At 35.4% G+C, this 15,080-nt stretch overlaps 1 protein-coding gene across 2 annotated transcripts in view; it reads right to left on the bottom strand.

Moving 5' to 3' along the window:
* Nucleotides 1-15,080, bottom strand: part of CDH9 (cadherin 9) — a 130,463-nt gene that overhangs the window by 79,279 nt on the left and 36,104 nt on the right. For both annotated transcript variants that reach the window (XM_072825016.1, XM_072825017.1), the window contains exon 2: nt 1,972-2,248. In XM_072825016.1, the coding sequence (XP_072681117.1) occupies nt 1,972-2,199 (228 nt within the window). In that variant the 5' untranslated portion in view covers nt 2,200-2,248. The remainder of the gene's footprint in view (nt 1-1,971; nt 2,249-15,080) is intronic.

Here is a 15,080-nt window from a genome sequence, read left to right as displayed (position 1 = left end):
AATGGGCACAAAAAACTGAACACCTTAATTTATGTCCATGAGTTAAAAAAAAAAGGGGGTTATTTTCCAAAGACAAGTGATAAAATATTTTATGAAAACTAATTAAATAAAACTATGCACACATTTAGTTCCTTTTTTTTGATGGATTACTGAACTAGTTAAAAATAAGCAGGGTGGTACAAAAAGATCTAATGTATAGTGTATATTTTAAAATGTCATGCAGTAACGGTGTCTGTTAATCATTGCATAATCAGCTCTTAGAAGGAAGCTTTTTTTTTTTTTTTTGGAAGCTTTTTTGTTTACAGCTAAAAATAACTGATTGTAGTAGAGCCTTGATCGCGTGGCAATTGAGTATCTCTCTTTATCTGTGGCTATTCTTCTGCATCTGTGAATCTCCAAGGATGAAACCCTCTATGTGAGACCTCGTGAACTGGATGTGTCCTTTATTCACTGTCTTAGAAAAAGAATCATGAGGCAATTTCAAGTCCTTAGACACAAACATTTGTCAGTTGAACTTGAAATATCCTGATGTTAGTTATTAACTATACTTTGGAAAGTGATGTTAAATGAGGGATGCAGGGTGATGCCCTATGACTAACCTGAGGAAAAATAAGAGGGAAAAAGGAATCAGCAAGTGTACTATATGGGGCAAAATGAGTATGACCCATGGAACCAGAGGAGAGAGATATCAAAAGAAGAGGAAATAATAGGCTTCCGATAAAAGAAGCTACATTTGAAAAAAATACACTGTCACACACACAAAATGAAAAATTAGATCAAGATTTTGGCAATTTTACAGAATAAATGTATTTCTGGTTTAAAAGCAATTGGCATGACTTTTGTGATATCAGGTACTTTTTATAGTTTTATTTTTGTCCTATTCTATCTTACCTGCCTTGTGTTACCAGCAAGTCAAAGAATACTCAGACCATCGCAGTCACTTCTAGTATCATGTGCAGAGAATCAAGAAAACAGTACATATGATTTATGGGCAATATGAGTAGCCATCATTGTTTATTTTGTTCTAAGAATTTGAAAGTATCTCAGCATTAGGCACATACCTGGGACAATGCAGTGAATAAAGGAATTGTCCTGTATATAGAATGATATGAGTGAGACTGGTATGGGGAAGATAGAATAATAGAATAGAAATAGAATAATAAAATAATATTAATAATATTATTGATAATAAATAATAATAGAAAATTCTGGACATCAGATCATGTCATCTATTTTGAGACAGAGAAGAAACAGGAAGAGAAAAGTTATGAATGTGTTTTCTCAAAGTGGGATATAAGAAGGGAAAGTTACATATTCTCTATTTCATTTGTTCCAGAGTGCTAATGAGCACCTGATGCTGCTGCTGCTAGGATGGTTTTAACTTTCCTAAAGGTTAAAAAGGTACTGCCTTCTTCTTCTGTTTTCTTTCTCCTTCTAGAATCCTTTGGTCTAGATTATAGGCAGGAAGTGGTTCAGCTTGATATTAAGAAGCAGAGCATCTAGATAGAAGTAATTGTTACTTGTCCTTATACACAGTATACTATTCAGATTATAAATTGTTTATTAGTACAGACCAATATAATTTTCAATATATTATTGTATCTTTTTGCCTGACGTAGCACACTAGGTTATTATTTATCCATAAATTTCAAAGACAAGTTTTAAAATCTTGTAATGCACACACATAAACTTAAATCATATAGAGCTGATTAATAATGACTCAAGTCCACATATGACATTTTATTTTGAGGCTTGCTATGGATACTGACCGACATTTAGCTACCTGAAGAAATCACATTCCCCATTCTAGCCTCCTGCAAACGCATACAGTGTTATGCCTTCGGCACATCATGATTAGTTAAAATTTTTAAATAATCATTCTTTTAAATATTCAGCATGGGAGGTTGCTAAAAAAAATAAATAAGTTGCTATGATTTTCAGCTCCTAGATTTATCATTAAACAACTCTTACCTTGCCAACATATTGTGTATCTGTACCTGTGTACTCTTCCAACAAGAAGAACTGATTCCACATCCAGCCACGCTTGGTGCGATGTAACATTTTACCGTCATCTTTTGTCAGATCCACCACACTTTTGCTTGGTAAATCACTATTAGCTTTCTCTTGTAGTGGGATAGCATCCACTGTATGAAACATATAGGTCCAGATGAATACTGATAGGCAATAGTAAGTCCTCATTATAAGCAGGTTCAGCAGGATCTCAAAGTCTATGTACGATCTGATTCCCCTGAGGAGTAGAGGGAGAAAAATGCTTTATGGGTTGTGTTTCATTTTCATATAACCTGTAAACTATAAAACTTATCTAAATGTTATTAAAATTTTATGAATAATAGAGGTGCCTGAATGGCTCCATTGGTTAAGAGTCTACCTTTGGCTCGGGTCATGATCCCAGGGTCCTGGGATTGAGCCCCATGTCATCAGGCTCTCATGGGGAGTCTGCTTCTCCCTCTGCCCCTCCTCCCACTCAATCTCTCTCTGTTGTTCTCTCTCCCTCAAATAAAATCTTTAACATATACAATTTTGCAGACAATATAGTATATGTACATTATTTTTCCATGTTACATCAGTGAACTATCATTAAAACCTCACATATCACATGGCTAGGTAAGGAGACATGTAGCACAAATAAATTAAACAAAATTAACAGTTGACTTTAACATCACTATATTGAAGCCTATAAATAAGAACATATTTATAATTTAAAATACTAAGTATTTGAAAAAAATTAAATCCTACAATATACCAAAGATTATATTGAATGTTCCTAAAGTCTTTAAGATTAGTATATTTGTTAATTATACATATATATGAGCTTATATATTTTAAATTACATTGTTCTTTCTGCACATTTTATTAACGTTTACAATATTTCTTCTCTTCCTCCAAATCTTCCTCCTCCCTCATTCCTCCTCTTCCTCTCTTCCTCTTCCGTGTTCTTCTGTAACATGATAAGATTTTCCCTCATGGCAAATTAAATTATACCAAATGTACTTTGGATTGTGTCTTACAATACCTAGCACCATACTATGTTGATCCTTTATGATTGATAGCTATATTTTTTTCTAACAGTTTAGTAAGTTAATCAAATTTGTTGGAGTCTGAAGAAAGTATGCTCCAAATGGAAACATTTTTACCCTATAATTTAAAAAAACCCAAACATTTATTTCCTAAAATAATAGGAAAAATGAGAACATAAATTTGGTATGAGTTTAAAATTACATATGGGGTCTCAGCTATGGGATAACTTGATGCAGAATTTTGCTGCAAATAATGTCTCTCAGTCAAGATGGTAAGTTGATTTTTCTTGAAGTAAAAAAAGCAAATATGGTAATTCATTTGGTATTCCAGAATTAATTTATTAATTAAAAAATTGGTTTTATTTGTGAAACATTTCATTCAGAAGATGTAAAATTATAATAATGCTGCTGGTGACGATAATGATTTTGGTAAGCAATAGAAACCCATCTCAAACTAGTATAGGCAAAAAAAGAATTCATTGGATTATAAAATCAAGTGACATGTAGAAAGAAAGGAATGAAAGGCACAAAGAGGCAACTGGGCCTTTCCTGCTCATAAAAACAAGAATTAGGGGCTCGGCTGTTTAGTACTATTCTCTCTCGCTCACTCCTCTCTCTTCTCTTGCTCTCAACTAAGCCTCCTCAACCTGGTGGGATATAGAAATATATAAAGTTCAGGTTTAACATCTTCCGATCCAGAAAACTACTGATAGTATTTTCTAATCTGAGTTTGAAAAATTCTGGGAATGGACTTTAATTTACCTGGCTTAGGCCAGATGCCCAACACTGGACCGACCACACATCTCTGGAGTCTGTTGTTATCAAGGCATAAAGGTCAAACACATGCTTCTAGCTTGGCTTTATCCCTTATTACCTGTGAGATTTGGGGATATTTACTTGGTCTCAAACTACTTTTTCCTATAAAAGGAGAATAATTAATACCTGACTCACAAAGTAGTTATTAATTTTATGTTGAACTTTAATCAATACAAAGTAATAGCTATTTGTATCACAAGGACTTTATTTTATTTATACAAGAACATATACCTACAAGAAAATTGAGGTGGGATGAATTTTAAGTCATCTGACCAATGTACAAGTAGTAAGTATTTAGGAACTAATTTTTAGACACACAGCCTTAAACAATATGTCTTACAAAAGATAATATAAGTAGTCAGTGTAGTCCTAACATTCAAATTTTCCAAATGTTAATGTCATCATCATCATCAACCATTGCTGTTTCCACTATAGCCATATATAAATATATATATATATATATCAGATAGAGAATGGTGGTTGGCAGATAATAGTGTGGATGCTTGCTATGGTCCAGAGCTATTGGCTCTGTCAGCATGTATGTAATCTAATTTTTATACCTATTATTTAAAAAAATTCTTACTTAACCAAATACACATAAATGGTCCCAAATCCACACGTTCCAAAATGAGAGAAATCAAAATCATATTAGTTTTTGACTCTGAAATCTCAGGTGAATCTTACCTTTTATCAAATTTTATGTGGCTATTTATAATCCTGTAAATCGAACCACAAACAAATGTAAGGCTCTGAAATAAGTATCAGAAAACTACAATGCCAAAAAGTGCTTAGAAAAAGTGCAAAAGCAACGAACCCTCTAGAGCCGTGAGCACAGAACATGCCCTGCATTTTGGTGAAACAGTGATGGTGTAGTGTGGGAAAATAGGCAACTGGAGAATCTCAAGAACAGCTGGTATCTCACTTTGATAAAATGCAACAAACTCCTTAGTAGACCACACTGGTCACCTGTTTCTTTCCCCCCACTGGGAGATGTCTTCTGATCATTATCCTTACTGACCACTCTTGCAAGAGAAATTGGAGAGCGTTCTTTATTTCCTGTGGTCTGTTCTAATTCCAATGCCCACTCTGGGTGGAAGCCTTTAAGCAGAAAAATCCACTTGTAGTAGATGAAGCCAGGATCCTGTAGGTCTTTATAAGCTAGAGGAAAAAAATCTGCATTCATTTTCAGTGCAATGGATATCAGTTGGAAAATATGGACACTAAATAGTTAGAAAAGATCAATTTGACTGCAGAGTGGAAAATAAGCTGGAGGGTAGACAAGAGATCTGGTTAAGGAGGGAGGTCAGTTAGAGTCTATCTCTCTAATCAAGAGACAGATGGCAATGGCCTATAGAGAAGTGGTCCGCAGTGGACATTGATACTGGGCTCAGGGTCTCTTTCATTCTTTAATATGCGCGCACACATTACATGCGCTATAAGTTTTGCATGCTTTCGCCTCTAATGGCCTACACCTGCAACTCTCTTTGGAGGACTTCCCTGGGCTACTGGAGCCAGTTTGCTCACATGCACAGGGGGCTTAAAGTGCCTACAAGTTTACAGTCATCTCCCATGAAATCCCTGAGCCATTGTCTAACAGGTGCAGAAGTATGGAAATCCACACTTTATTTACATTCCAGAGTTCCCCCACAGAATCATGCTGAGGCTGCAACCTCAAAAAATCATAACCTGTTTGGATTCTTGCTTCTATACTGCTTTCCCATGCTCCCTCTCACTTCCTGACCTGCGAGCAACTTATTAACCAATAACTTGTACACAAATACTCGCCTCAGGATCCACTCTTGGGAAATGGACCTAGGATGTGAATACAATCCACATATGAATATGTCAAGAAAAGTATATACTACTGTCTCATGTGTTAATTATGGAAGGTGGAAAAAAAAAAGACAAATAAAATGTAACTTCTGGATTATTAGTTTGTGACCTGAGTAGACTATTGTGCCATTTTGGGGAGTGTTGCTTATAGCAGAGAAAAGATGATCTATTAGAAAAATGAAGAATCAAAAAAATAAAAAATTAAAAAAAAAAGAAAAATGAAGAATCAATTTTTTTCTTATTTGTGGTCATTTTTATTCTACTTACTAATGACATTTCAGCATATTAATCATAGGAAGCAAAATGACTCACTGTCCTACTAATATAATTTAGTTTAATTTATATATTTATGACAACTCTTTAAGATGGGTTTTTCTATAGTGCCTCTTATGATGATAAGAAAACTGAGGCACAGAGAGGTTAAATGACTTGCCCAAGTTTATGTAAGTAGAGACAGAATAATTGAGAAATAAATCAAGGTATGCCCTTGAATTGGGCTCCACTGCTCCAGAAATGGCCTAACATCTGTGATACTGGCAACCAACACTTATTCTAACGTACGTTCTGTGTTCTAGACACTATCCTGAACTCCCATCACAGAAATACTACAAGGGGGGATCCCTGGGTGGCTCAGCGGTTTAGCGCCTGCATTTGGCCCAGGGCGTGATCCTGGAGACCCGGGATCAAGTCCCGCATCGGGCTCCCTGCATGGAGCCTGCTTCTCCCTCTGCCTGTGTCTCTGTCTCTGTCTGTCTGTCTCTGTCTGTCTGTCTCTCTTTCTCTGTGTCTTTCATGAATAAATAAAATCTTAAAAAAAAGAAATACTGCAAGGAAGGTATGAAAACATTAGACAAAAGAGTAAACTAAGGCTTTGCTTGTTGAAGTAATCTGTTAATATCACAAGGTGGTAGTCACCTGTGGGAAAGATGGGAGACATCCGGGATTTGAACTCTGTTGGACTGATGTCAATGTTCCTGATATTAATTGTACTGCTACTAAGTAATATCACTCCATATGCACCCACCTGGGCCTTCCTTCATGTGCTTTAACCAAGACCCAATTCAGGGTCTTTAGTCACAATCTGACCTGGAATGGTCTTATTGTTTTCAGTCTCTCTATCATATTCTGCTTTCTTGAAGAGTCTTCTTTAACAACTTTTTCAAAAATAGCTTATCCTATTTTGGTCTCTATTGATTTCTTTTATACTATCCATTTATTTCCTACATATTATCCACCATGATTTTAATGATGTCTTTCATTTAGTGAATTACATGTTTATTGACTGCTTCCTTCAGTTATGGTGTGACTTATACGGTATTGAGATATTTTGTAAATCACTGTGTTCTGCATAAAATAGTTATTGATATACAGTAGGTACTTAGTATGTATTTATGAAATTAGTTAATCGACTCATGCTTAAGTGGATAATCCTTAGTTTGAGTCTGGGATCACCAATGAGATTGCCTTAATGGCCCATTGCATAAACAAGCGAATAGAGATACAGAAAGAGCTGAACTGGGAGGAAATGTGCCTTTGAAAGAACTCTAGTGTGTTTTTTCCTAACAAATGAACTACAATCTGTATTTCCAAAATAAGAGTAATATGCATAAAAATGTGCATAACGTGGGCTTAAGTATGAGCTTCAGTACATGATTGGTATAAATTATAGACCGTTTAAACTTGAATCCCTTTCACTAAATATATTCTTTATTTTCCTCATAAATTTTGGCATAATTCTTTCACATTTAGAAAATATTAGTGTACCCCTCCAGTGGCCAATTTAACACCAGTACAGTCCTCTGCTTTTAGACAAAAGTACACATTATAAAAGGTTTTTTATTGCATTTTGTTTTAAAGTTAGTAATTCTTATCTCATGGGGTTTATTAAAAATTCTTCCCATTCCTTTATTTATTCAATAGCAACAAGCTGATTACTAAATTTTCTATGCTTAATTATCTCTATCAGCCTTAAATGTTCTGCATTTTAATCATATTTTTGTTGATAAATAAATACCATCAGATGCATTTTAAAGTACAATATTTTAAATTCGCTTTAACTTTGATTTTGTAATCAGGGAATTCACTTGAATCTTGTTAACTTTAAAAACTGAAAATTGTTTTATTATTATTCTCTTGTTCCAACAATTATATTTCAATTGAATTTGAGAAAAATGGCTGCTGGCTATTTGTGAATCCAAAAAAATGTGCGTTATTGTAATTAAGTAGGATGTTCAGCATATAAAATCCACATATGAACTTAAGATTATATCATTATTTCTTATCCCTATAGTATAAACTCAGATAAAGTATTTTCATAATTCCAACCTTGTTTTTTAAGCAGTTTCTCAGATGAAATGTACATATAATACAAGTATATATGATAATTTTAGTATTTTATTACTATTTGTAATCAACAAAGTACTTCCATATACATTAACCTATTTATCTTTTTAAAAAATGTGGATGTGGTCATATAATTTACATCTTTTTCCAGGTAAGATATATGAAGATTGGAGAGATGAAAAAAGCTGATTCTGATTACCCAGTTACTTAATGGTGTGGGCAAAAGTCATCTTCATATTGTTTGATTCCTTGGCCAGTAATCATTACATAATACTATTGTGGGTTTTTTTATTTTTTTAATATCATTTGGAGAGACAAATCTGACAGCTTAGTTAGGGAAACATATAGAACAAATTATATGAATTTGAATAGACATTAAAATTATGAGTCTTACATAATCAAGGAACTATTTAGGGATATACGTTTTAAAATAACTATTTTTCATAGTAATTGATGATTCTTACACTGATTATAAATATGAATTTCTTTATAATATGAATCATATGCATATATAATTGGATTATTGGTTTGTTTTATTTATTCAATATATATTTATTTATTTTTTAAAGATTTTATTTATTTATTCATGATAGAGAGAGAGAGAGAGAGAGAGAGAGGCAGAGACACAGGCAGAGGGAGATGCAGACTCCACTCCGGGAGCCCGATGCGGGACTCGATCCGGAGAACCCAGGATTGGGCCCTGGGCCAAAGGCAGGCGCTAAACTGCTGAGCCACCCAGGGATCCCCTCAATATATATTTAAGGTCTCTAAAATCATTTATTGATTTTTTCAACAAACCTCATATTCAATTATTGTCACATTGCAATTTAGGATTTTACCCTTACCTAATAAATTTATATAATGATCTCAAGAAAAACAGAAATTGATGGAAGAAATATGAACTGCAGGTTTGCATAAGGATTTCTGAATAGTTGACATTAAGTAAACTCTCAGCTTTTAATATTTAGCTTTAGGTTGTTAAAAAATTTGCCGTATAGACTGGTATCAGAAGAGAAACTCTTGAATCAGGTTTTGCCAGTGTCCTATCAAAATAAAAATAATAAAATTGTACATAATAGAATATAAAGACAAATATAAAATATATAGAATTATATAAGGAGATGTAAACAACCTATTTCCAGAATCTGAGAAAAGTAACCACAATCTATAACGAGAGTGAAACTAGAGTAGGAACATTAGTAATGAATGACGATTCTCTATATGTGAAAAATCCATCAAATTTCAATGAAAAAGAAATTGACAAGCAAGTTTTACCCAGTATTGGTCCCCTGAATGGGGATCCAGAGGTTCAAAACTTTTGAATAATCTTCTTCTACAAAGATAAACCTTTGGAGTTTGCCCCAATCCTATTATATCTATTCAGCATATGCACCCCTGTAATCTAATAGGATGGGGGAGGAAATGAAACAATTTAGGGAGTATTATCTTGTGTATATATTTTAATTTGGAGATCTGCCTTACAAGTAAATCATTTTAGTTAGTGTCAGAGAGGGAAAAAATGGCTGTTAAGTGAGAGCAGTCCACATTCAAGACTTGTTTAAAAATGTTGGCTAATGAGGTATTATTGGTGTGGGAGAGACAGGTAGAATTTGATAGTATCATAAACAATAGTGACATTTTTAGTCAATGTGTTCTTAAATATTAGCAACTCGATTAAAAATTTAAAAGTTGATATGGGAAAATGATACACAGCATGAAATTGGGCTATAATAAAGCCTATGGGAATGCACACCATCTTATCACACATAACACTTTCACCTGAAGGCAAAACACACACACAAACAAAATAATAACACCTCACAGAGCACAATACAGAGTCCATGAAAATGTAGGAAATCAGATGAAGAAAGGACTTTATATGGGAAAGAGCAATTAAGCTAGTATAGGATATAGAGGAGAACTCAAGTCTCATGCTTCTCACAGTCTGGTGAATTTCTTAAATACATGACAAAAGGAGAAAAAAAGACAACAATTTTTATGGAGAATAAGTGAATAACACTAATATATAAGAAATTTTCTTCAAGACCAGTAACAATATAGAGAACTTATAGAAGTATCTAAAAAGAAGTACAAATGAATTATGGACATGTATCCATTCATTGTCCAAACAAAATTGATAAAAATCATGCCATTTACAAAGATTGTTCTAGGCACTGAGGACACAGCAATGAGTTAAACAAAGTACTTTACCTTATAGAAATGATAGAGGAGACAAATCATCACCATCAACAACAAACCAATAAACTGGCAAATGATTTCAAAACTTACTATAATTGATATTGATCAAGACCGCATGGTTTTGGCAAAAGGATAGACACTGATATCAATTGAATAGAATAGAGAGTACAGAATTCAATCCATGAAAATTTAGCGAACTAATATTTGATAACAGGGCAAAAGTCAATTCAATGGAGAAAAGGTGGGGATCCCTGGATGGCTGCCTTTAGCTCAGGGCCTGATCCTGGAGACCCAGGATCGAGTCCCACATCAGGCTCCCTGCATGGAGCCTGCTCCTCCCTCTGCCTGTGTCTCTGCCTCTCTCTCTCTCTCTCCGTGTGTCTCTCATGAATAAATAAATAAAATCTTTTTAAAAAATGGAGAAAATATAACTTTCTCAACCAATTTTGCCAGAAGGCTGGACATCCAACTGGAAAAATTTTTAAATGAATCTAGATACAGAACATATACTTTATACACAGATTTACTCAGAATGGATCATCAGCACATATGTAAAAAATTGCAAAATTTCTTGAATGGAGAAGAAACTCTTAGTGACTTCAGATTTAGCAATGAGTTTTAGGTACAGCATGAAAAGTATAACTGATGAAAGAAAAGCCCGCTAAGATGGGCTTTATTCAAATGAATATACTTGCTCTGTGAAAAACACCATTAAGAGAAAAAAAAAAAAAAAAAAAAAGACATGGCATCATCTGAAACAAAATCTGCACCAAATACATATCTGTGAAAGAATTTATACTTAATATATACAGAAAAACATGCAAAACTCAATAATACAAATACAAACAACTCAATTAAAATGAGCAAAAAGTCTGAAAAGACACCTCACCAAAGGGTTATACCAATTTTAAATGAGCATAACACAACACAAGAAAAAAGAAAAACAAAGCCTCTCAAAATCCTTTATCATTAGAAAACCGCAAAATGAAACAACCAGAGGCTCTTACAAAACTCTTAATGGAAAAGTGATATGGATGTGGAGCAAAAGGACTCCCTTCATTGCTAGTAGCAATGCACTAGGATACAGGCACTGGGAAAAAGTCTTTTGTGGAGCTAAACATATTTTTTACTATATATTCCAGGAATCATGCTTCCAGGCATATACCTAATTGACTGAAAAATAATGTCTGTACCAAAACTGTCACATCAATGTTTATAAAAATTTTATTCATAATCTCTAAAAACCAGGGGAGTGGGAGGGTGGAGATGAATAAATTGTAGTGTAAGCCCTGACAGTTTTCCTTTTTTTCCTTCCTTCCTTCCTTCCTTCCTTCCTTCCTTCCTTCCTTCCTTCCTTCCTTCCTTCCTTCCTTCCTTCCTTCTCTCTGTCTCTTCCTTTCTATTTTTTTTTTCTTTCTTTCTTTTGGTAAGGAAATATGTGAATATCCATCGCAACTATGGTTATCTCAAATAATGACATTGCCAGTCACATGACTAGATAAGGAACAGGATGAACCCTCACACTCCTCTGAGGATCCTTTGTTTTAGAGATGATGTTTGATTTAGATAACTGATCATTTAGGCTGCTTGTTTTCTCTTGAAGAGCTTTAAATTCCTGATATTATATTTTAAATTCACCAATAAACTGTGACCCTGAGAAACCCTGGGCCCTCGCTGTCAACCACAATAAATGCAGAACCTCAGTGGCTCTACTTTCTTCCACCCCATCCACCTTTTCCTCCTCCCCACCAGGTGTGTGCCCAGGTATCCCTTGTGCATTACAGGAGTGGCAAGGACTAAACCTTTTCTCTCTCTTTCTTTTTCTTTCTTTCTTTCTTTTCTTTCTTTCTTTCTTTCTTTCTTTCTCTTTCTTTCTTTCTTTCTTTCTTTCTTTCTTTCTTTCTTTCCTTTCTTTCTTTCTTTCTTTCTTTCTTTCTTTCTTTCTTTCTTTCTTTCTTTCTTTCTTTCTTTCTTTCTTTCTTTCTTTTTTTCTTTCCTTTTTTTTTCTTTTAAGAGTTTCCAGATGGTTACTGCTTAGGGCGCCTTTTTATCATAAGAATCACAGGGCCTGGTCCATTTACAATATTGGTTATGGGCAGGTTGAGAGTGGTACAATACATAGGGGAGTGGATAAACAAATTGTGCTATATTTGCTAGCTAGAAAATTGATCAGAGATAAAATGAACTATCAAGCACCAAAAAAAGGGGGGGGGAAGGAAACTTAAATAAATAGTGCTAAGTGAGAGAATCGAGCCGGAAAAGGCTATATACAGATCAATTCAAACTACGTATAAGATATTTTGGAATAGGCAAAGTTGTGAGTGAGTTAGGGACAAATGCGGCTAGGCAGGGATAGGCAGGGGGCCAAGAAATCAGGATCACAAAAATCCCAAAAATGTGAAGATGAAAGAAAACCAGAGATAAACCAAAATTCATCTGTTCCAGGTGCCAGATGTGGGATCTTGTTATAACAGCTACTTGTAACCAACAAAGAATTACCTGACCGTAAAAGGGAAGTAAGCCATTGAAGGTGTTATCACTAGTCCTTACTCAATGGTGATGTCAATAGATAATGTTAAAAGGATTTAGGTTCCTGGTTAGATTTCAAGAAAAGACCCTACAAGCCCTGAGTGGCAACGCTGTCGGGATCCCTCTCAGTCCTGTGAGCTTTCTCCGTATCCTCACTTAATAAACTTCGATTCTTTTACTCACTCTCTTTTGTCCACAAGACTCATTCTTTGACCTTGTGAGCAAGAACCCAGAGTTCCTGTATCATGAGGACAGCAAAACGATGAGCAGTTGCCAGTGGTTTGGGTTGGGAGGAGGGGTAGTGGGGTGGGGATGAATTGGTGAGCAGAGGAACTTCTGAGCAGTGAATTCTGTAAGATATTACACATTTGTCAAAAACCCACACAGCTTCACAACATAGAGTGAACTGTAATGCATGCAAATAGGAGGAAATCACTTTGAAGTTGGGGGCTGGAGCCCCAAGATGGAATGCAGACTGTGACAAGAGAATTTAACTTATTACAAATGTTTGAAATGACTTTAGTGAATGGAAGGGGAGGAAAAGGTGTTGACTTCAATAAAGTGACTGGATCTCTGGGTGGCTCAGTGGTTTAGTGCCTGCCTTCAGCCCAGGGCGTGATCCTGGAGACCCGGGATCAAGTCCCGCATCAGGCTCCCTGCATGGAGCCTGCTTCTCCCTCTGCCTGTGTCTCTGCCTCTCTCTCTCTCTCTCTCTCTCTGTGTGTGTGTGTGTCTCTCATGAATAAATAAATCAAATCTTAAAAAAAAAAAAAAGAAGTGACCAGAGTCTCTAAGATTAAACGGAAGGTGGTTGCACACATGCACTGCATTCCAGTTAATAAAGCTATTTCTCCCTAAGATACAGTTAACAATTCTCATGCTGCTCGACATGGGTATTGAGACTGAATAATTAGATAAATCGATGGAGATATTGGGAGTCAGGTTTCTTATTGTTGTTATGGGAATTTACAGATGAGCAAAAGGAGGAGAACGGCATAATTCATGTGATGATGGATTACAGTTGGAGGCATTAATGAAAACTCATATACTTTGATATATTTATGGATGGCTATATCATAAAGCCTGGATTCATTCCTACCTCTTCCACTCCCATTAATTTAATCCCAATGAAATTCATCCTTGTTCTATCAGCTGAGATGGCCAAGCAGCAATGCCACTCACTACCAGTCAGCTCCCCTACCGCCCAGATCTTGGTTTCTAATATAATTTTCCAATTAAAGAAACTAGGGCTCCTTGGAGGAAATAGCTGATTTTAGCACTGGAGCAGGAAACACACAAGATGATCCAGGAGCATCTTGCAAGGCCTGAAAGTAAAGGAGTGCTTAAGAAACACACAAAAAACAAGCATCACATTAACAGAGATATGTCAAAGGCTCACAGAACAAAAAAAGCTCTCAGTGGGCAAAACTGGATTAACATGAGCAAGAAACTAAAGTACTTTATAACAGTATGGGTAAAAATAGATTACGGTGGCATTTGAGCAGAAAGCCGATATATGAGGATTTCAGTGGGGAAGGGACTAATAAAATGCAAACTTAGCATGCAAGGGGCAGGAGAGGAAAGCATATTCATGCCAAGAAGCCTTCAGGTCATAGAAAGGATGTGAGTATCTAAAGCTGAGTGAACAAGGGGATAGTTATAAACTATGAGGTTCTAGAAGCAGACTTCTAGAGTCTTACAGGGAGTCTTAACCATCATGATATTAAATTCCCATAAGGGTGTGTGGCAGAGGAGGATCCTGACATAGCATTAAATGGGTAACTCGGACTCGCATATGAAAAATGGACTTTATAAGGCAAGAAAGGGGACAGAGAAAATGGTGACGTGATTAAAATAATACTGATAAGAGAATGTTGTCATTGGGATGAAGTTAATGGACGTGGAGGAGGTAGGAATGAATCCAAGACTTTGGTTTGAACATCAGATTAGAGGTGCCATTTGCTAATGAGAGGCACTGGAGAAATTCAGGTGGTATGTGGGAGTAGGGAATCAGGTTTTGATTTAGAACATGCCTTACTCACTATTCAAGTGGCAATAACCCAAATGCATTTGGACATTTAAGTCTAGAATTTAAGGAATTGTCAGAACTGACAGAAGATTGAATTTCATCAGTCTGTTCTATGGTTATTAAAGATATGAGAGTGGTTAAAATTCCACAAGAAGTGCAAAAATAAGAATGCGGATTTGGGGTGCCTGGCTGGCCCAGTTGGTGGAGCGTACAAGTCTTGATCTCAGGGTTGTGAGTTTGAGCCCCACATTGGGTGTAGAGATTACTTAAAAATAAAAAGAGTCTTAAAAAAA

The sequence above is a fragment of the Canis lupus genome, chromosome 4, assembly GCF_048164855.1.
Source record: "Canis lupus baileyi chromosome 4, mCanLup2.hap1, whole genome shotgun sequence".
Taxonomy (NCBI): domain Eukaryota; kingdom Metazoa; phylum Chordata; class Mammalia; order Carnivora; family Canidae; genus Canis; species Canis lupus.
Note: the sequence above shows the minus strand (reverse complement) of the source record. Positions and strands in the feature narration are given on the sequence as shown.